The sequence below is a fragment of the Chondrus crispus genome, genomic scaffold (assembly GCF_000350225.1).
Source record: "Chondrus crispus Stackhouse genomic scaffold, scaffold_26, whole genome shotgun sequence".
NCBI classification, from domain to species: Eukaryota; Rhodophyta; class Florideophyceae; order Gigartinales; family Gigartinaceae; genus Chondrus; species Chondrus crispus.
Window position 1 is genome coordinate 289,955 of NW_005179159.1, and position 19,430 is coordinate 309,384.

General features: G+C 52.4%; 8 protein-coding genes; 4 read left to right on the forward strand and 4 right to left on the reverse strand.

Annotated features, from left to right (window-relative positions):
- Positions 1–7,811: 7,811 nt before the first annotated feature.
- Positions 7,812–7,964, reverse strand: CHC_T00004959001 (hypothetical protein). The gene has a single exon (XM_005716730.1). It carries the CDS (start codon positions 7,962–7,964, stop codon positions 7,812–7,814), a length of 153 nt encoding a protein of 50 aa, XP_005716787.1.
- Positions 7,965–7,987: 23 nt separating this feature from the next.
- CHC_T00004960001 (hypothetical protein) lies at positions 7,988–10,590 on the forward strand. XM_005716731.1 is given in 2 exon segments: positions 7,988–9,817; positions 9,818–10,590. 1 exon segment carries the CDS (start codon positions 7,988–7,990, stop codon positions 9,815–9,817), a length of 1,830 nt encoding a protein of 609 aa, XP_005716788.1. The 3' UTR covers positions 9,818–10,590.
- A 200-nt stretch (positions 10,591–10,790) lies between these two features.
- On the forward strand, positions 10,791–11,430 carry CHC_T00004961001 (hypothetical protein). XM_005716732.1 is given in 2 exon segments: positions 10,791–11,378; positions 11,379–11,430. The coding sequence occupies 1 exon segment, from the start codon at positions 10,791–10,793 to the stop codon at positions 11,376–11,378; it is 588 nt and encodes a 195-aa protein (XP_005716789.1). The 3' UTR covers positions 11,379–11,430.
- A 52-nt stretch (positions 11,431–11,482) lies between these two features.
- Positions 11,483–13,324, reverse strand: CHC_T00009367001 (NADPH-dependent diflavin oxidoreductase NDOR). Its single transcript, XM_005716733.1, has one exon. The coding sequence runs from the start codon at positions 13,322–13,324 to the stop codon at positions 11,483–11,485; it is 1,842 nt and encodes a 613-aa protein (XP_005716790.1).
- A 123-nt stretch (positions 13,325–13,447) lies between these two features.
- Positions 13,448–13,912, forward strand: CHC_T00004962001 (hypothetical protein). The gene has a single exon (XM_005716734.1). The coding sequence runs from the start codon at positions 13,448–13,450 to the stop codon at positions 13,910–13,912; it is 465 nt and encodes a 154-aa protein (XP_005716791.1).
- Positions 13,913–13,916: 4 nt separating this feature from the next.
- CHC_T00004963001 (hypothetical protein) lies at positions 13,917–15,266 on the forward strand. XM_005716735.1 is given in 2 exon segments: positions 13,917–14,999; positions 15,000–15,266. The coding sequence occupies 1 exon segment, from the start codon at positions 13,917–13,919 to the stop codon at positions 14,997–14,999; it is 1,083 nt and encodes a 360-aa protein (XP_005716792.1). The 3' UTR covers positions 15,000–15,266.
- A 212-nt stretch (positions 15,267–15,478) lies between these two features.
- Positions 15,479–16,270, reverse strand: CHC_T00004964001 (hypothetical protein). Its single transcript, XM_005716736.1, has 2 exons — positions 15,750–16,270; positions 15,479–15,686 (listed from the first exon to the last, which is right to left on the reverse strand). The coding sequence occupies exons 1-2, from the start codon at positions 16,268–16,270 to the stop codon at positions 15,479–15,481; spliced, it is 729 nt and encodes a 242-aa protein (XP_005716793.1).
- Positions 16,271–17,029: 759 nt separating this feature from the next.
- Positions 17,030–17,380, reverse strand: CHC_T00004965001 (hypothetical protein). Its single transcript, XM_005716737.1, has one exon. It carries the CDS (start codon positions 17,378–17,380, stop codon positions 17,030–17,032), a length of 351 nt encoding a protein of 116 aa, XP_005716794.1.
- Between the last annotated feature and the right edge of the window lie 2,050 nt (positions 17,381–19,430).

Sequence of the window (19,430 nt, forward strand, 5' to 3'; positions counted from 1 at the left end):
AGGCAACATCATCCCACTCCTCAAAGGAAGCTATGTCTATAAGAGCGACCCCGTCTGGAGAGCATGCTATGTATCGGGCGTCTTTCATGGCGAGCATTCCAACATCAAAAATAGCCTTCACTTCCTCTTTTCCCTCTAGTGCGCTAATAACCGCAGGCTCATTGATTGTACCCCGCTTCATGGCTTCAGTTGAGACCTTTGAACTGAACCAACCGTCTTGCAACAAACGAAACCACTCCCCCAATGTCCTTTCATCACCCCCTGTCACATCCTGCAATCCGAGATTGCTCCTAACCGCCTCGCATGACATCAGCAATTGGCCGGCGTTAGTGCCTGTTAATCTGAATTGTCGCAGCACAAACCAGTCCGCACAACGCTGCCCCAATGTCAGAACCTCGCACACACCACCTATGTGATCCTCCGCCACCGTTCTCATTTTCTGAGTCGCTTCTTCAGCCTGCTCAGCACCGGTAAAAAGGGTATTTGACAGTCTGACGTTTGATTTTGGCACAGCGATCCAAGTGTAGAGACTATCCTGCAAAGCCGGTGGCACAGTGTACATGAAGCGAAGTACCTTGGCGAACTTCGCAGTGCCATGCTCCCGCACAGCCACAGCAGTTGCGTGGCTGTTCCCATTCCGTCTTCCGATACCCGTTATGGACTTTAAAGCGAAGAAAACTTCCGGACCCATTTCGGGATTGTCATCTACGATGAACTCCTGCCTTCGATCATACGCAGTGACCTCAGCGTTCCGCCACTCTCCAGAATCCTCTTCCTGTCCATTACTTGGGGCATTGCTGCCCTCTTCTGACAGTGCATTACCAATGAAAGGTGCAGTACGCATGAGAACTGCGGCGGCAGCGTCTGCGGTGCTGTTCGTGCTGGCCTGTATGTCGGCACCAGAATTCCGGATCATCCCATTTTCGCCATCTAATCCACCTTCGATGGTGGAGTGATCAATCTCTATCGCTACCTCTTGCTCCAGATCCTCTCGGTACGGAGTGAGATATGACTTTGCCACAAACGGGTGGCATCGCAAGGTGTTATCGGGCATCACGAAAACCGAACAAAGGCCGAACTCCATCATTATTCTCATAAACGCCTCCTTTCCGTAACCCCGGTCAGCCGTAATGATACACCCCGTCAACGACTCCTTACCTCTGCCGTCCAAAAGAGTCACCAAGAGCTTTCGTACCGAATCAGACTGCGTCTCCCCCCTCCTTCTGAAACGAAGGGCGAGAATTACGCGAAACAGGGCATCTGCTACAGCGTCAGCAGAATGTCCTTCCCTGTCTGCCTTTCGAGAGCTTAGCATCTTTACTTGATTGTCCACGGCGCGGGTGCCAAAAAGATCTTCATCCAGAGTTGCCGTGAAATGTAGAGGAACTAAAAATACGTTTCGAGTTTCCGCAAATGCGATTGCTTCGAACTCCGTCAAGTTCTGCGTTAGATCACGTTGTGCAGACCATGTGCTTTGACCCTCAGCACCCCTTCCTGTTGGACGATACGCCAGTATGTTCGACGCAATGTATCGAATGCGATTGAGAGAGGGAGGGATACTGCCAGCTTGGCGCAACAGAGAGATTGCTTTCTCAAAGCTGTAGTTTCCGGTGTGCGAAAGTAACAAAACAGACACGTAACGATACATGTCGGAGAGAGTGAACGGTGCTAACGAGCATTTTACAGCCGCCGTTTGGATTCTGGCATAATCATTTAGCCATCCTAGCAACTTACAAAGTAGTTCGTTCATGAGCAACACGACAAAGCCACATCTGGTTTGAGTTAGGCCTTTAGCATTCGTTTCGAGCTTCATGTTCGTCACAGCAGCTTTGCATAAGAGTCTAGCCCGATGCTGTATAATTGTGTGGAAGAACTCTGTTTCCATCATGACGCTGTTACACTCTGTAACATTCATTGTCCAACCCTCACTTGGGTCATCAACCACACGCCGTGACCTCGATCTCCCACGCCCTCTTCCTCTTCCCCTAGCCCTACCACGTCCAGTCGCACCCCTTGCCCATCTATTCGTACCCCTTGCCCGTCCAGTCACACCCCTTGCCCGTCCAGTCACACCCCTTGCCCGTCCAGTCGCACCTCTTGTCCGTCCAGTCGCACCTCTTGTCCGTCCAGTCGCACCTCTTGTCCGTCCAGTCGCACCTCTTGCCCGTCCAGTCGCACCTCTTGCCTGTCCAGTCGCACCTCTACCCCTCTCTCTTGATCGTTGCGGAGGCAAGCTTTGTGTCCCATTGGGACTGTCATTCTCCTCCACTAAATTTGCTCCTGAGATTCCAACGTGTTCCCCACCCAATGTTCGCGCCAAAGGAGCACCGTCTTCGCCCACTGGGCTGTCAGGAGTGATCATCGTGGAGACAAGGGCGGGAAGAGTCGTGTTCGAATGCCCTGGAGAAGCCATTGGGGAGACGGCACTGTGAGGCATCTTTGTCGCCCAATTTTTGTCCAATTGCCGAAGTGGAAAGCCATGAGCGACTGAAAAAGGCGGCCGAGGCAAAGTGTCGCCGCACAACTGGATCTGACAGAGCCGTTTTTGAGTCAGAGCGATGCCAAGTAAGCCCTCGTAACGGCTCTATGGGCCACTTTTTCGCACATAAGGGCGAAACGGTCATGTCCCAATTTTGTTGTTAAGAGCGTCCACAGCAGTAGTAAAAAATCGAGTCCAATCCAAAATTTGGACTGTATTGCACAATTTCCAGCCCCATCGGTGACCAGAGTCCCAATCCAAAAAATGAAATTGGATTGGACATCCTGATTTTGAGGTCCAAACAATGCCAGATTGGACCCCAAAATACGCAGGTCCAATCCAATTTCAAACAGAAATCGAAACGTGAGTCCCGCTTCTGTGTCCTGGAATCCCGATCCCACGAACCGCCCCGAGGACATGACCTTCGCGCCAAAAACGAACGAAAGCAAACCCTTTGTTACCATTGTACCTGCAGAAACCTCCATCGTAATAATTCCGTATCGACTTTTCGCGACACATCGTGAACACCCTTCAGCAACATAAGACACATCCATATTTCTAAGGACAATCGTGATCTTTCGCAATGGGTGCTGGGCTGAAATGGAGCAATGAAGAGAACATCTGCGCCTCTAAAGCCTACGTCGCATCATCTGAAGACTCCAAGCGTGGCATAAGCCAGAAAATGACAAAGCTGGAAGCCCGTGTACTCAAGGAGTATGAAGGTCTCATTACTGAGATGGAGGCGAAAGGATGGAGTGGATCGGGAACGAGACGTACATCAGAGGCTGTAGTGCAGAGGTACAAAGCTATCAAAAAGAAGTGTTTATGTTTCGAGCAACATGTGCAGTTAATTTATTCTGTCAACCCGACGGGAAATCCAAGCGACAATGACATTATTCGTGCCGCAACCGCAATCGAGAATAAGATACTTGAGGTGGGAATGAAGGGACCAAGGGATATGTATCGGTTTTTTGGGGACGACCCGGCCAATCCCGGTAAATCGTTTAAGTTCTTGAATTGCTATTTGTGGTTGAGGAAAACGCCGTTTTGAGAGGAGACGCTCCACGCTATTGCTGCTGCAAAGGATGCCATGAAGGCATCTGAAATGAAGATACCTGACATCAAAGGTAGCGCAAATAGTCGAACTGTGTGCATTGATGTGGATGAAGAACAAGATGTCAAACTTGACGTCAATGTGAATGGATTTCAAGGGCCAGTATGTTTGGATGAGAAGAAGCCAATGAGTGGGATAACTAGTTCGGGTCGAAAGCAACGACCGGTCGGTGCAAAGAAAGTTATAGAAACTGCAAAGACTAACGTCGCTTTGAATAAGGGTGCGGACGGATTGGAGAAAATTGCACATGAAAGCAAAAAGCGAAATGACATCTCGGAGAGGTTGCTTGAAGTTGAAGAGAGAAACTACCGCATAAATCTGTTTCAAATGCGGGGGACAGATCCAAACCTCTTCAATCAATTTCGCTCACTTGAACAACAGAAAGTCCTCGCCGAGCTGGCCGGGGTGAAGGGGGTCAAGCCATCAATTCAAGGCCGTAATATGAACACGGTGACTGTTGACTTGCAAGTTGAGAGCGATTCACCAGGACAGGCGCCGTTTAAAAAACGATGTGTGCCCCACGCCGAAGGTGAACAGACCCATGCAACTCGAGCGGACAAAGTGCGGAGCGACGCTCGCGTGACAGCTGCGATAGGGAGGGCCCCAGATGTTCTCATTAGTGCCACATCGTCTGAATCCTGCGGCGGGCACGATGAAAACTCTTCAGGTAATACGTCTCATCAAAACCCTTCAAAGAAGATATCCGTGATGGAACTTATTGAGTGATAACATCTTGTCGGGTGTCTGCCTTGGCCACAATCCTGACTATCAAAATAAATATCATGGGTCCCGCACAAGCTCGCAATATCCTTTCCTTGTACCATCTATCAATTTGTATTTGGCCATTTGTATTGAAACGTAAGAGGCTGGGGTTCCGCGAGTGCAGCTTGGAGATGAGGTGTGGAAACAGCGATAGGTGGGCCGGGTCGTTCCGACGCGTCTTGGTCGTCGGAGGCGGCAGCCGCAGCCGTGATGTAGCCAGAAACGTCGGCCATAGCCTGAGAAATTCGGACTTGTGGCTGGCGCGTCGAGTGGGATGAAGGTATTAACGGGGAGCGTTCTGCGGAAGTCGCACGTGTGAGGGTAGAAAACAAAGAGCGGGTAGCTTCAACGCGCTGGTCCGCGGTGGTGCCAGGGGACGCAGTAGCATGGGATGGATAGCCGAAGCGGTACCTTCGAGCGATAGGTCGGCAGCGAAGACGAGGGAATCGCACATGAGCATGCCAGAGGAGAGGCAGAAGACCTAATTGTAGAGCAGGGAGGGGTCCGTGCGCTCGAATTGCCAGGGGGCAACGGTGTCCAGGCACAGACGGATGGAGCCGCCTATCGCGGAAAGGAGCTGGGTAAAGTTGCAGGTGGGCAAGGAATCGAAAAAGTCGAAGAAAAAGTGACTCGACAAGTTGGATAAGTCGCCGGAACGCATGCCAACTCGGCGCGACGAGAGGAGAAATAGGGCGTCCGGGACGGGCATGTGAGAGAAGTCATAAAGGGGCAGCGGCGTGAGCTGGTTTGGGTATGGGGGGCGCGTCAGAGTGCAGTGCAGCTCAATAGGCGGAGGGAGGGAAGAACGGAGGGGATGGTGGAAGGTGGTGATGGGAGGAGTGTCTGAGGAAGAGCGTAGAAAGAAAAGCAAAGGTTTAGAACATGTATTGTTCGTCAACTACCGTACACCATAAACGAATCAATTATCAAAGAAAAACTACGACCTTTTGTGTAAATGATCAATCAAGGCGTTCACCAACCGAGCTCGTTCAGCTCGGTTTTTTATGTCCGTGTTAACAATACCATAGTTGTTGCTCAGTCTCTCGGATATTTGCATTTGCGACTCGGGGTTGTGGCATACAGACCCTGCACTATCCGCCCTAGAAATTCCATCTCCTTCGCTTTCAAACAGCTCGTAGAGCCTCTCCCGAATTCCCCCGACCCCATCCCCAATATACCCATCCTTACGCTCCTCGACGACCATATTATGAATAATGACACAGGCCTGTAGAATAATCCCCATATCTTCACTAAACCATAAACGAGACGGCTCCGCTAATACGCGGAAACGCTTAAATAATACTCCGAAGACACGTTCTACACTCTTTCGTACGGCTTCTTGTAGCGCTGCAAACCTCTTCTCTTTCGGATGAGAAGGGTTCGCCACAGTGCTGACGAATATTTTCCACTTTGGATATATACCGTCTACTAAATAGTAACTCCAAGTGAACACCTCTCCATCAATAACATACTGTATATCAATTGGGGGATAGCTCCCATTTAGAATATTTGCGAAGTGTGGACTCACACTAAGAATATTAAGATCGTTCATCGAGCCCGGAAAGCCGAAACATAAATGCCAAATTCTTAGGTCCATGTCGCAGATCACTTCCATACGTAACGTAGGCTTCCCTTCTTTCTCCACATTTATGCCCTGCAAAGCTTTGGGGCACTGCTCCCAATCCCACCCCGCGCAATCCAAGCACCCAATGCAGCCAGGGAATCCTAGTTTTTCAAACGAGGAGGCAATCTCGTTAAGTTCTGTGGCGGTGGGCGCGCGCAAATAACGGGGACAAAATTGTTGTACGACCGACCAGCAAAATTGTTTCATCGATTGCAGTGTAGTTGTCTCCCCTAGTCTAACATATTCATCTAAACTATCTGCAGGAGAGCCATATGCTAAATACCGTAAGGATGCGACTACCTTCTGCAAGGGTGAAGCACCAGACATTCCCGTGCAATCTGGTTTTAGCTCACGGCGCAAGAACTGGTTATGAATGACAACGTGAGAAAAAATGCGATAAAATAGAGGGCGCGACATGCGAAAGCGCCGCTCAAACTGTTCCGAGTAGTACACAGGTCCCCTTTGCATAGACCCGTCGGGCCTCAAATCCGCGGCAGGCCAAAAGTAGTCTAGCATTAGACGCCGATGAGCGGCGCGGAAGTCACGCGCGACGTTAGGGCGACAGCCGGGACGAGAGCCGCCAGCTTGCTGTGCTGTGTCCTGAAGTTGTAACGCCGCTATAGTTTGCATTTGGTACCACAAGACAGCGGCAAGTTCAAGCTCGTCCGAAGCGTCATCGTGGAGCATGTGGCGTAATGTGCCCTTCGTGGGCATAGTCACTGCGAGTAGCAACCAATTGGTTGGTATTGGTGGTTGGTCTTGCGAAGATGGAGAGGGAGTGGGAGGTGAGTGTGGGACCTCACCGTAAAGTTGTAGTGCTGACCGGTGGGGTGCCCATATGAAAGGAGGCGGTCCATTCTAAATTTAGTTGGACTCTGAAATCCACTTGTAACGAGTAACGATTGCGTTGGTGCACTTGAAGCACCAACGCAATCGTTACACGTTTGGAGAATATGGATTGGACCCCTCCCACCGCTGTGGACGCTCTAAGTGCGATTTTCGCACATAACAGGCATTAGGGATATACAGGGGGGTACCCGATTTAGTGCCTCCATATATAACTACATGACTCGGTTTAATGCTACTCTAACGGCTCTACACCAAAACGTATGATAAACAAGTGCCACCAGGGCCCATCGAGCGATTCCCGAAGGACGCAATGGAATCTTTTTTAAAAAAATATGTCGGGTCTATCTATATCTCCAGGCCAAAAATGCAAATGTGAGCAATGTTAATGACCAAAGGGATGCCGCTGATATTGCCACATTAAATGAGAGTAATATTAATAATTGGGTTATGGTACAGTAGAGGATTCAAGTGAAGTCCGAGAGGCCATGGAGACAGAAGCTCTAGAAGATGTGGAGAGAACTATGGGGGAAATGAATGGGTCTAGGTGTGTTTCATCTGGGCGAACTGAAGCAGAGCATACAGATAAAGTGATGGAGGAGTTTTCTAATGCTAGTCAGTCTCGCTCTCTCCTTGATCGAAGCAGCGAATGATTTCTCAAAAATTAGAGGCGGCAGCGGTAGCTCTCTCGCAACCTGATACGTCTTCACATTTGCACAAGGCCAGACGCATCATATTTGAGGCTCTCAAGCCACGCAAGAAGCAGAAACAGACGACCTTGATGGGTTTGGGTAGTTAAATACAGTCTTCTTGTTACGGTACCGTTCTTGTGCCAAACCCGATTAGTGCCTATTTTATCACGCTACAGGGGGTAGCACTAAATAGGGTACCCCCCTGTACTGTACAACTGTATACACGTGTCCAACAACAATCCAGCAGGAGCTGCCGCTCATCGTGGCCGAGATTGAGCGGCCCTCTCGTTACCCTCAACTTCGTTGACCCTTGTTCACCTTCTCCCGCGTAGAGACACACCTACCGTAGCAACCTACGCATTCGCCATGGGAGCACATTCCTTCACTTAACCACAGCAAAATTGACTGCGACACCACCATCTCGCCCACACTGTGTGGAAGCTCCATCACTCGTGCACTGGTCGCCCGCCATGGCATTCGTCTTCAACCCCCTCTCCCTCTTTAGCCCCCGCCCCATCCTGCGCCACCCAAAATGTAGCCCCTGTCGTCGCCCACCCCTCATTCTCGCCAACGCCGCTCCCGACACCTACCCCATTGGCAACAATTTCCCCCCGTCCGACCAAACCCAGGACTCGCCCTCCGACCGTTTCCCTCCCCCGTCCTCTTCCGCCTCCCTCACCAGCGCCTCCATCACACGCTCGCAACAACTACCCATTGACGAGCAACACCAACAAGACTCTAATTATTGTGTCGGCGACTTTCTCTACTCCGCTAGCCTCGAGGAGCACCGCCAGCAGCTCCAGGCGGGCGTCATCGAGTCAGCCATGGACGACCCCAACGACGACTGGGCAGACGCCTGGGCCTTGTCAGTTAGTCCACGCAAGGCCCACGAGCTCAGGAATCAATATGCCCGCGTGGCTATTCTCATTGAGAGCAACTTTGCCGATTTTCTACCGGCAGATGGCTGCCAGGACGCTTTCAAGAATGCAACGTTGGACGAGATCGCTATGGCAAAGGCTCGAGCTGTTTATGAAGTCACTGGCCTACCGGCCATTGCGGAGACCAGTGACTTGGCCATCGACGCCCCAGAGTCTGGTAGTAGTATAAACAAGAGCATGCAACAAGGGTATTACACGCGTGACGTCGAGGAGCAGGCCGACGCCATGATCGATCGCGTGCGGCCCATTTCTGATGAGAATCGGGTGACTCGCTTTAAGAGTTCCGTGGCGTACTACGACGGCGAGATGGAGATCATGAAGAACGGGTCTGTCGACGTTGCCATCGTGTTTAGCCGTCAGAAATACGCGACTATTGCCACCACCGCTGCATTAGATGAGCTGTACAAAGAACTCACGAGGCGGTTGGGGCTCACATTTGACCACTTTGAAAGGGCCAACAACGCGGCTGAGGCCATCAATCAATCGGAAAAGAAGATTCTCGTCGGCGCGACGTTGTTGAAGGAACGTATTCTACGGGATGGTAAAATGCTCAAGGAAGGAATTCTGAAAGTGTCTTCCTTTCTAAACCACATGGTGGACACAGATCTCATGGAGGTCTGTGGGGAGGAGCTTGCCGAGCGGTTGCGCCACACCATGCCAAACAAGCTACTGACGGTCGAGTCGACGGGTCTTATCGTCGGGCTTCCGACGGCTCGCAAACTCGGCATTCCGCTCGTCTTCGCGCGAAAAAGCCGCCCGATCACAATCAGCGACTCGTATCAGACCACGTATCGATCGGCGACGAAGGGCACAACCAACGAGCTTATCGTGTCCTGCGAGTACTTGGAAAGTGGCGACCGGGTTCTTATCATTGATGATTTCTTGGCCGGCGGCTCCACTGCTGAGGCTCTCTTTAAGCTTGCGAAAATGGCTCACTCGCAAGTAGTTGGTGTGGGTGTGCTCATCGAGAAAATGTCAGATGGTGGTCGTACGTTCCTTTCAGGATACGATGTACCAGTGGAATCCCTTGCCAAAATTTTGCCCGGAGGAAGCGATGGTAGGATCAATTTTGTTGAGGAAGAGCCATGGACTAACCCTAATCTTCCGAAGGAGGACCAAAAAGAAGAATTTGACGAGGCTGAGGATTCGTCCACAGAGTTCTACCCTGACGTTGTGGCCGAGGCCAAGGACACAGAAATTTTGGATGTAGAGCTGAATGAGGCAGTCAATGAAGTGAAGATAGCACAAGAAGCTTTCGATGGCGGGGATGAAGACGATGGGGTCCACATGATTCGTTGGGAAGATGAAGAGGCGTTTGACGATCTGGAAGAAGATTTAATCCGAGATGTTCGCAAGACATGAGCTCAAAACCAAAGGCAGACACTGAACATTTGTTGTTCAGGCTAAGTGTTTTTGACAGGTTCAGCCACACAGTGGGTGGAGCACGGGGTTTCGTCTCAAGACACCACCAACCTGTTCACTACGACTCTACGGCTTCGCGGAGGTTGTGCCTTTGCTTTTTGCAGAAGTGCTGGTCTCATATCGTTGCAGTGCAATCGGAGGCTATTGCATACATTATTCATTTCTTGTTATCGCTGAAGGTGGGGACGTTGTTTTCGCCTTCTGAGGTATCAACCAAATCGATTTAAAACTGTTATCCCCGAAGATTGTCATGTACCAAGACACTTACATTGCAGCCTTTCTCAAGAAAGATTGCAAGGAAAAGTGTCTTGATGAGCTTCCCTCTGTGACTGGCGGAATATCTAACACCCTGCCGCGAATATGTTGTATCCAGATTCTGGAAGAGCTCTTGTACGCGGCTGCCAAACATTGCATCCTTTTGAGTTGGCATTGCAGCGACTGAATCCGCGTCTCTATCACTAATAATCTTTTTCGCAAGCAAATCATGCCTCGCTCTAACTTTAAGGCTTAGTTGCTGGCAATCACATCTTGTCTTGATCTTGTAATGCAACTGAGACATTGTGTCAACTACCGGAGAACCGTATGGAAATGCGCCATCGGGAATAGGAGAAGCTGGTTTTGAGTCCCTGTTTCCTGCTTTTAATCCAGGAACACCATATGTATTGTTATTGGTTGTTTCTATAAATACTGCAATATGAATGGAGGAAATGAAAGCATCTTGTGTACACTGGGACCATTAATGTCCTAGCCGGGAGTCCCCCTGGATAGCGAGAGTAAAACGCGCATCCACATCCCACGAACCAATGACGCACCCATCACTTCACTTGCCCCCCGTAACCGGGCTTATCGAAAAGGGCACGTGCTCCAGCGAGATTGTTGCAACTTTCGAAGTTACAGAACGCTCGTCGGAAACATGAGCGCCTTCATCCCATTGCGAACCAGTCCTTTATTCCGGTCACAAAAAATCTTGCGGCAGGCAAGCCGGCGAGCACCGCGTCGTCCGCTTGCGATGCAAACTGGCGGCGCAACAAGAAAACGGCCAGCTGCAGAAGCCGCTGCAGCACGTGATGCGCTACTTCACGCTAAAGGATATCGCCCCGGCGATAACGTGGTAATCTTCGACGGGGTATGTGCAATGTGCAACTCGGGGGTCGATTTCGTCATGAAGAATGACACATCACGTCAATTCAAATTCGCAGCCTTGCAGAGTGAAACTGGAAAGGCGTTGTCAGAAAAATTTGATTGTCCCACGGACCTGTCGACTATGGTATATGTTGAAGGTGACAAAGCGTACGTGAGGTCGGACGCTATGCTGAAAATTGGACGCCGGCTTGGATGGTTCATGGCTCTTCCTTCGGAACTTGCGTTGCTGCTTCTCCCGAAGCCGGTGAGGGACTATGTATACAGTGATATTATTGCGAAGAATCGGTACTCGGTGTTTGGAAAACGAGATGAATGTAGATTTGTGGAGCCCGGTGAGGAGCACAGGTTTCTCGATTAGTTGAAATACCATGACACGACCATACCCTGTAAACTTAGTGCGACCTTGGACAAGAACCCTATCTTACGTACCGCCCTTGGTGACACTCTCAAGCACGCACACTCTCACCAACACTCCATTTGCAATCGTCCATCAACCTCCATCTGTCGAACGTACGAATTACTTTCGATCTCGGATAGTCCGCCTGATCGTTGACAAATCTCAACCAAAGCTAGCCGTACACTTTTTGGCATAGCACCTGCAGCCCCTGCAACGTACACGTGCGCCTCTTTCTTAGCAACCAGAGTCCAAATATTTTCACATTCCTCTAGAAGTTTGTCCTGGACATATACTTTTGCGCCTGCTCTTTCCCTGGAAAACGCTGTCACAAGGGAAGAAAATTGACCCGAAGCCTGGTATTGCTCCCATTCTTTTTCGTAGAGGAAGTCGCCACGTCGCGATCTACATCCAAAGAATAGAGTATTTCCATTAACGTTGGGTTTACTTGAGCTGATAAATGAGCGCATCGGAGCGACGCCAGTGCCAGGACCAAGCATGATACTAGGTTTAGACTCCTTAAATCTTAGCGACGTCCCCTTCTCCAAAAATATTGGGACAACATCTCCGACACCCAAGTTCAGAAAAAAAGAAGAGCATACCCCCACACGCGCAAACTTCAGAGGCGTTGTGTAACGCACGATCGAAGCGCAAATATGAATTTGTCCCGCATGTGCTTGCTGCGACGATGCTATTGAGAAAGCCCGTGACTTCAACACCGGAATCATATCAACTAGATGATCAAGTGGAGGTCTCGCAGACGGAAAGTCTCGCAACACCATCAAGATAGTTCGTTTTTCGCGGTAGGCGTATTGCGTCAGAATATCAGCTCCATCTGCAGACGCGAACTCGATCAATTTCTCTTGTTGCATTGCGTCCGCTGCAAAAGGGGCCAATCTCTCGAAAAAACGGCGCCGCGGCATGCAACTGAGGTCGAGCTGGGCTGACACGAACTCTCTTAGTACGCACGGCTGCTGGACGTTTAGCGTGTAGGAGCCGAATCGCTTTTTAGTGTGCGACTGTTCTACTCGCACAACAGCATTTTCGTCAAACCCTGTCAGCTGGAAGAACGCGTCTACTGCTGACGCCCGATTTCTCGGCATGACATGCACAATATCTCCTGGAATATAATCTAGCAGGCCAGACTTTGCAGGTGCCTTAGAGACGTCCAGTTCGATGTGACGCACCTCTTTGTCATCCGATAGAAATGCGGCATCCGTAATAATATCGTTTTTAAGCACATGAGATTCATGTAGATCGCCAACTGCGATTGAGTCCGAGAGTTCTGCCTGCCCACTTTTCCAGATGTTTGTGGCAGCTGACCCACTTAGCGTTCCCTTTCCCTTATCTACTAGGTGCACGCAAATACGCGGTTCGATAACCTCCCCTCTTCTGTCTGTGTAATTGGTATTAGTATGAGATTTTGGCACGACAGCCTGACAAACGCTTGCAAACCATGGCATCAGCTCCTTGTCATAGCCACCCTGCGCACTGTCATCGCCAAGCGCAAGCGACGCAAAAGGCGCTGCCCCTAGGTCCTGCAATCTTAAGTGCAGTTTTCTCGCCGCTGCATTGAACTTGACGTACGCCCTATCTCCAAGCCCGAAGATGGCAAATCGCATCTCTGCTAGTATGCCGCCCGGAAGATCTGCGCGCCTAATAAAATGCCAGAATTTGCGCATACTAAGCGGCACCTCCCCATCGCCACATGTCGCGATTATGAAAATGAAACGGTGACCTTGCGATGAGTGGACGGGTAGGCTTGCAATGTTGTATTCATCAACGGTTGTGCAGCTCTTGATCAGAGTACCGCGGGCGGCGAGCGACTCGGAGAGACTTTGAGCGACGTCCTCAGCCGTGCCCGTCGCTGTCGCGTAGAGAACATGTACCGGACTAGCATCTGCGGTCATGGAGGAAACTGGGTGTCCAGGGCGACGCACTAAAGCTGAGCGTATCGTACGAAGGTGACGTGGTCGAAGCTTTGGGTGCTGTACGATTATCATAATTTTTTTTGTTTGTTTTTTTTGGTGGCCATGACTACTGTAGATTTTGTACCTCTTGACACAAAGAGCATTCCGATTGGGTTCAAGGACCTTCAGTGGGGATCGGTGCATTCTCATTCTCAAAGGCCTACGTATTGCACAGCGTCGCGGAGACACAGACTCTTGACTTGGACTCGTATTGTTCGGGACAAAGCGGGATTCTTTTTGCAGCCACAGTTTGCCTCGCGGTGGAAGACAACAGTTTGGCCTCGTTCCATTTCAGCCAGCTACCCTTCTTGCGCCTCTCCACGGTATCAAGATGACCTCTGTTCAGCTGCGAATCTACGATTTGTCACAGGGAATGGCACGATCGATGTCTCCGGCTTTACTCGGCAAGCAAATCGACGGCATCTGGCACACTGGCATCGTTGCCTACGGCCGCGAGTACTATTTTGGCGGGGGCATCTGTGCCGATGCACCCGGTGCCACGCCATACGGCACGCCACATGCCATTGAAGAAATGGGCACCACTCAAAAAAGCATGGTAGAGTTTCGTGCATTTCTCTCGTCCATCTCTCCGAGTTTCACCTTTGCGACCTACCATCTCCTCGACAACAACTGTAACAACTTTACGGATCAATGCTGCCGCTTCCTCGTCGGAAAGAGCATACCGCAGTATATTTTGGATTTGCCCGCAGAGGCCATGAACTCTGCACTCGGTCCTATGCTTCGCCCTGTCATTGAGCAAATGCAAGGTGCAATACAACAACAGAGTGTTGGACATGAGGTACAGCTCAACGGATCTTCAGCTGCCGGAGCATCAACCAGGCCACCCCTCCCTACTACGTCCAGAGCCGTCCCTACATCACCATCGCGGCAATACTGGGCAAGCCCAGTAACCCTTGCTCATGGGGATCGCAGCGTTATCACATCTAAGCTAAAGGAATTCGTCCCGACGTACAACGCATATGAGCAGACGCTTATCGAGTTAAGTCTCGCCGTGTCACCCCACAAGTCTTTCCCAGCCTTAGACTTGGTGCGTATCGACGTGGCAGAAAAGGAGACTGTAGCAGAAGAATTTGTGGGTCACCTCCAGCAATTGGCTAACCGCTTCATTCTGAATGTGGACATTCCTTTCCCGGCGTGCATGATGACATTGCGTGGAGCGGTCAATGTATTCAAGCACGCGTCCCCCACTGCAAAGCTGTGTCAAGAAGGGTCTATCGAAACTCTCGTTGAATGTGTTGTAGAGGCTCTGACTAGAGAAAACGCCAATGTTCGCAAAACCGCCGCAGTTCTAGCACTTAACCTAGCGGGTGCTCACCGCCGAAACGGCAAAGTTGCAAAACTGGGGGAAAACAATTCGACCCTTCTTATATATTCAATAGTTCAACGGCTGGCTTCCGAAGAGCCACCACAGCATAACGAAGCGAGACCACTATTATCGGCTTTGATTGTGCTTGTGGATGGAGACCCGGACGCATTGGTCCTTGTCAAAACGTTTGGGCTTGACTTGGAAGCGTATCAAAATTCAAAAACATGTCCTGATCAAACCACTAGAACAACCGCCTCCGAGCTGGCCAAGCTTCTTGCGGCAGGGTAGCAGTCTCGAAAGAAGCCAGTGCATCAGTGAGTCGACATTCCCGCGCCGCGCAGAGTCGGACATTTGTGCATGCAGTGCACACCGTCTTCATCTGCGACAGGGAATGTTAATTCGGGCTTGCTTGAACCTTGTACTTTATGTTCGTGTATATGACTTCGGATGACATCGCGACGGTAAGTCTCAGCGCACCGAAAATATTGTAGAAAGATGTAGCACGAAAGATTACAAATGTCAGTCATCTTTACTTGAAGCCAAAAGCTTTTGCCACATTTCTTTGTCTTCTTCCAGAAGAGTGGCGTTTGCCTGAAACCTGTTCGGAAAAATAACTTGAAACCAGTTGATCGAATGTCCGGTGTTATAAAGATTCCGCGGAATGCCCTTTTCATCAAAAACCGGGAGCTGATTCAACAACTCGTCCGCATGGGGTCCGCCCTTCTCCTTCTCCGCAAGCGCCTCTTCCTTCATTCCTTGCGCAAGGGTCATACCGCTTCTGCGCTGAAACTCACTCGCGGTACGGTACACGCCATCCCACTTGGCAGTTTCATTCGTGGTCTTGTTCCGAACAACGAGGGACAGATGGTAGACGAAAAACCCCGCCACCATACAAAAGGCCATGATGAGAACAAGCAGGATTGCGCAGACATTAGTCTCCGCAGCGAACGCCATCTTGAAGCTGAACTCTGTGATCTTCGTCTGCGTCGGGCGGTATATATAATCGCCGGCAATCAGATCAAGCATCCTCGCGCGTACGATTTCCACGCACAAAACAATGCCGTGCACAAGCATGAGGGCATGCACACCCAGAAAGAGCAGAAAGTAACGCAGATTATAAAAGCCGACGCAAGTGCCGACCCACCCGCAGTGGTGATCGAAGCGAACGACGCAGCGGTCGCACAAAGAACAGTGCTTCGAGCGGGGCAGCTTCGGCAGACGGCAGGTCGGGCAGCTCTGGCCGGGGACGAAGAGGGCGTTGTCATACGGGAAGAGGGAAGCCAAAGGCAGGAAGGTGCGCGGGGTGACGGTGCCCGGGTCGGTGAGGAAGACGGCCAGCCAGGAGGAGAAGGCCAGGACGGCGTAGACGTAGATGGCAGACGGGGGCGTGCGCAGCGGGAGCGAAAGAAGCGTGGGGGCGTGGCAGTAGAACCTGGACCTGGGGCAGGGGGACACGGCGTGGTCGATGACGTCGAGCTGGTGGAGCCTGTCCGTGAGGTTGAGCTTGGACACAGCGAGGCCGCCGACGAGAAGGAGGATGTACGTGGCGGGCATGACATACTTCTCGAAGACGCGTCCGGCCGTGGAGGATAGGTTGGTGGCGGAGGAGGGGGAGAGGCAGAGCGTGCAGAGATGGGCGTTAATGAAGGCGGGGAGGCGGTGCAGGAGGAGGTCGTGGAGACGCGCGATGGGGCCGGAAGCGTGGCACTGGTGGTTGCCGAAGATTAGGACGTAGGCTACGAAGAGCATGACGGAGAGGTAGACAGCCACGTAGGAGAGGAAGGTGGCGGGATCGAAGGTGGCCATTTTGGGACGGGGTGGGTCAGGGCGAGTGTACAAGTCAGACTTTGTGAGAGGGAAGGAGCGGATCGTGGGATGAAGAAGGCGAGGCGGTTGTGGGTTTGGGAATTGCTCCGCGCTTCAAGCACTGGCATGCAGATGCGGGGCGGAGCAGTCGAGTGGGCGATGGAGAGCAGACAGATGCGCGGGGGCGCAACGGAGCGAGCAGTGGGCCGTAGGGCAAGCACTTCCAAGTTGGAACCTAAGAGGTGATGCATGAAAATAGATCGGGGGAGAGAGGGTTGGAGAGAGGAGCAGATGTCTTTCTGTATTGCCGTACGTCTTACACGTGTCAAACGTGTGTTCATTCGCTCGGGAACACAAGGGAGTACAGGTAAGATAATATCTTATACTTGTACAGTAGTGCATATTATGCACTACTGTACAAGTATATATATATACGCTGTTGACAGCGTATATATACACTGACATCAGTGTAAGTCTGAACCTTGCCAACTCTGTAATATCTACAACAGCGATCAAAGCAACTGGTCAAGGCGAATCTTGACCGCACATAGAATACAGCACCTGAAACGATGCCACCTTGATGGTCGAAACGAGCTTCCTCTACAAGACAACAACGCAAGGGACAAAGGAAGCCGACGGCCATACGTCTGTCGTAAAATCGTCCTCACACTGGGAAAAAAAGATATTACAGTATTTACAATAGTATTCTGTGCGCGAACAAAACACAACCATTTCACGACAACCTCACCACCTCTTTTGTTATTGTTAGTTAAAGAACACGTAATCTTCATGGGCGATACACATAAGACTTCAAGAACACAGTCGATGCGCCAAACGCTACATGCATATCTGAAACTTTTCATGTTCAATCGGCACGGAAGCCGTCTCAAAACTCCATAGAGCCTCCGAACCGCGCGTTGCAAGGGCCCAAGAATACGGTTTCAAAAATTCTTCACACTTGTCCACTTCTTCATACTCAAATCGCGATTCCGGCAGCCCCTCAAACACGTCCGAAGGCAAGTGCCGTGCGTGCTTCTCGATGATCTGGAACACCCTCTCCACAGAAATTCCCGTCCCACCCGCGTCGGAGCTCCTCACGCCGGCCCCATGTCGCGGCGAGTGCGCGGTGTCATCAATGTACTTGCCGAAGAAGTCGACCATTCTGCGAAGCATGTGGATGAGGGCTTCCGACTTGACTGAGCACCTTGAAACCTCATCCATGTCTAACACCGCCTCGCGATGCAGCAACGTGTACACCAAATGCCGGTTCACGGATACCACACTCCTGGAGCGGAGCACACAGACGATAATCTCTAGCGCCATGCCGATGAACCGCGAAAGACGGTCAAGAAAGTCTGCCGACTTTTCAAAAGATGACACTTTTGCGCTCGCTGCATCGAAGAGATCCGGCGCGCCCACTGCGTCGGCACGCGACATCCCGTCAGACCGCGTCCTCGGGCTCTCCACGACTCGCGGCGGCGCCTTCGGCATCTCCTTGCTATGTCTGGACAGAAGGGCTGCCTTTCTCCTTCGCCGCGCGAGAAACTCGACCAGCGAAACGAGCCTCTCCGCCACGAGCGAATGCAGGTTCGTGACATCTGCGGACACGTTTGCCATGATCGCAAGGCAGGTGTTTGCCATGAAGCACTCTGGCATGCGGCGTCGGAGCACGAGGCTCTGTTGAATGACCCGCGCGCAAACGAGCAGCACGACCCCGCTCAACGTGATGGGCTCGCTCCCCAAGCGCGACCTGTCTTCGATGTAGGTGAGCCAGGCCATCGGGACTTTGATCACGTCGATGGCCTCGCAGAAGCCCTTGTCGCTCGTCAGCGTCAGCACGATGGACGCTGGGATGTACGCATCGGCGACGGTGCTCCCTAACACGCATCTTCTGCGCAGCGAAGCAAGCAGCGGAACGAGCAGGACGTCCGGATCCGTACGGGACAATGCAAACGTCCGAAAGCGCCGGTTCCTGGTCACCAGGTAGTAGCCGACCAAGGCGGCCCTGGGATATGCCATCCACTTGCCGAGGGCTTGGTACAGCTTTGAGAACGAATAGGTGCTCTCAAGGTCCGGGGCGGCCTTGGAAACGTCCTGCAACTCAAAAAGCGCCTTCCGGAACGGGTTACCCTCGCGCGGGCCACAAAGCACAGCCAGGAGCGCCCACACCTGCTCCGCCAAGACCGTCGGGCTTTCCGTCGGTAAGTTTGGATCATCCTGCGCACCCCCCTCGCCCTCCGGCCTTCCCGCAGTAGCACGATCCTCGGCCAGTCCTTTCCTCCCCTCTTGCTTACCGCCCCCACCACCGGGGTCCGCCGCCGGCACGGGGCTCGGCGATCCGTTGCCATTCGGCTTGGGCGTCTCCACCACGCCGTCGGCTCCCTCCCTCCCAGCTGGCAGCTGCTCCTGCCCAAAGTACGTGTACGGCTCGGCAAGCGGGTGCGGCACTCGGACGTCCGCTTCAGCTTCTCCACCCCCCTCCACGGCGGGGGCGCGTCGGAGCGGGAGGCGAGCCGACAGCGCTGCGAGCGCGTCGTTAACGCCAGCGTGCAGGGTGTTGGCGGACGCGGACGCGGACGCGGCCAGGGCTGCCAGGCCTACGCCCACGCGGGCGTTAGCCAACGCGGCCGACGCGGCCAGCGACAGTGCGGAGGGGGCGACGTTGGGCGCGCGCGCGGCCGGCGTGGGCACGCAGCCGTCCTCCAGCAACGCGGCCTCGCGCGGGGCGGCGGCGGCCACGGCGTCCAGCAGGGCACGCAGCAGGGCCGGGGCGCGCGCGAACGAGTCCAGCAGGGAGGCCAGGGGCGGCAGGGCGTGCGCGGCGGGGCGCACGTCGTCGGAGAGAAAGAGCAGCAACAGGGCGAGCGCGGCACGCGGGATGGCGCGGGAGGCAGCGTGCATCGGCAGAGGCAG

Excerpts from the sequence above, each read along its gene's own strand:
- CHC_T00004959001 (XM_005716730.1), bottom strand. The coding sequence starts at position 7,964 with ATGGAGCTTCCACACAGTGTGGGCGAGATGGTGGTGTCGCAGTCAATT.
- CHC_T00004960001 (XM_005716731.1), top strand. The coding sequence starts at position 7,988 with ATGGCATTCGTCTTCAACCCCCTCTCCCTCTTTAGCCCCCGCCCCATC.
- CHC_T00004961001 (XM_005716732.1), top strand. The coding sequence starts at position 10,791 with ATGAGCGCCTTCATCCCATTGCGAACCAGTCCTTTATTCCGGTCACAA.
- CHC_T00009367001 (XM_005716733.1), bottom strand. The coding sequence starts at position 13,324 with ATGACCGCAGATGCTAGTCCGGTACATGTTCTCTACGCGACAGCGACG.
- CHC_T00004962001 (XM_005716734.1), top strand. The coding sequence starts at position 13,448 with ATGACTACTGTAGATTTTGTACCTCTTGACACAAAGAGCATTCCGATT.
- CHC_T00004963001 (XM_005716735.1), top strand. The coding sequence starts at position 13,917 with ATGGGCACCACTCAAAAAAGCATGGTAGAGTTTCGTGCATTTCTCTCG.
- CHC_T00004964001 (XM_005716736.1), bottom strand. The coding sequence starts at position 16,270 with ATGTCATGCCCGCCACGTACATCCTCCTTCTCGTCGGCGGCCTCGCTG. Across the intron at positions 15,687-15,749 it reads TTGTTTTGTGCGTGGAAATC|ATCACAGAGTTCAGCTTCAA; the intron begins GTACGCGCGAGG and ends ACGCAGACGAAG.
- CHC_T00004965001 (XM_005716737.1), bottom strand. The coding sequence starts at position 17,380 with ATGAAAAGTTTCAGATATGCATGTAGCGTTTGGCGCATCGACTGTGTT.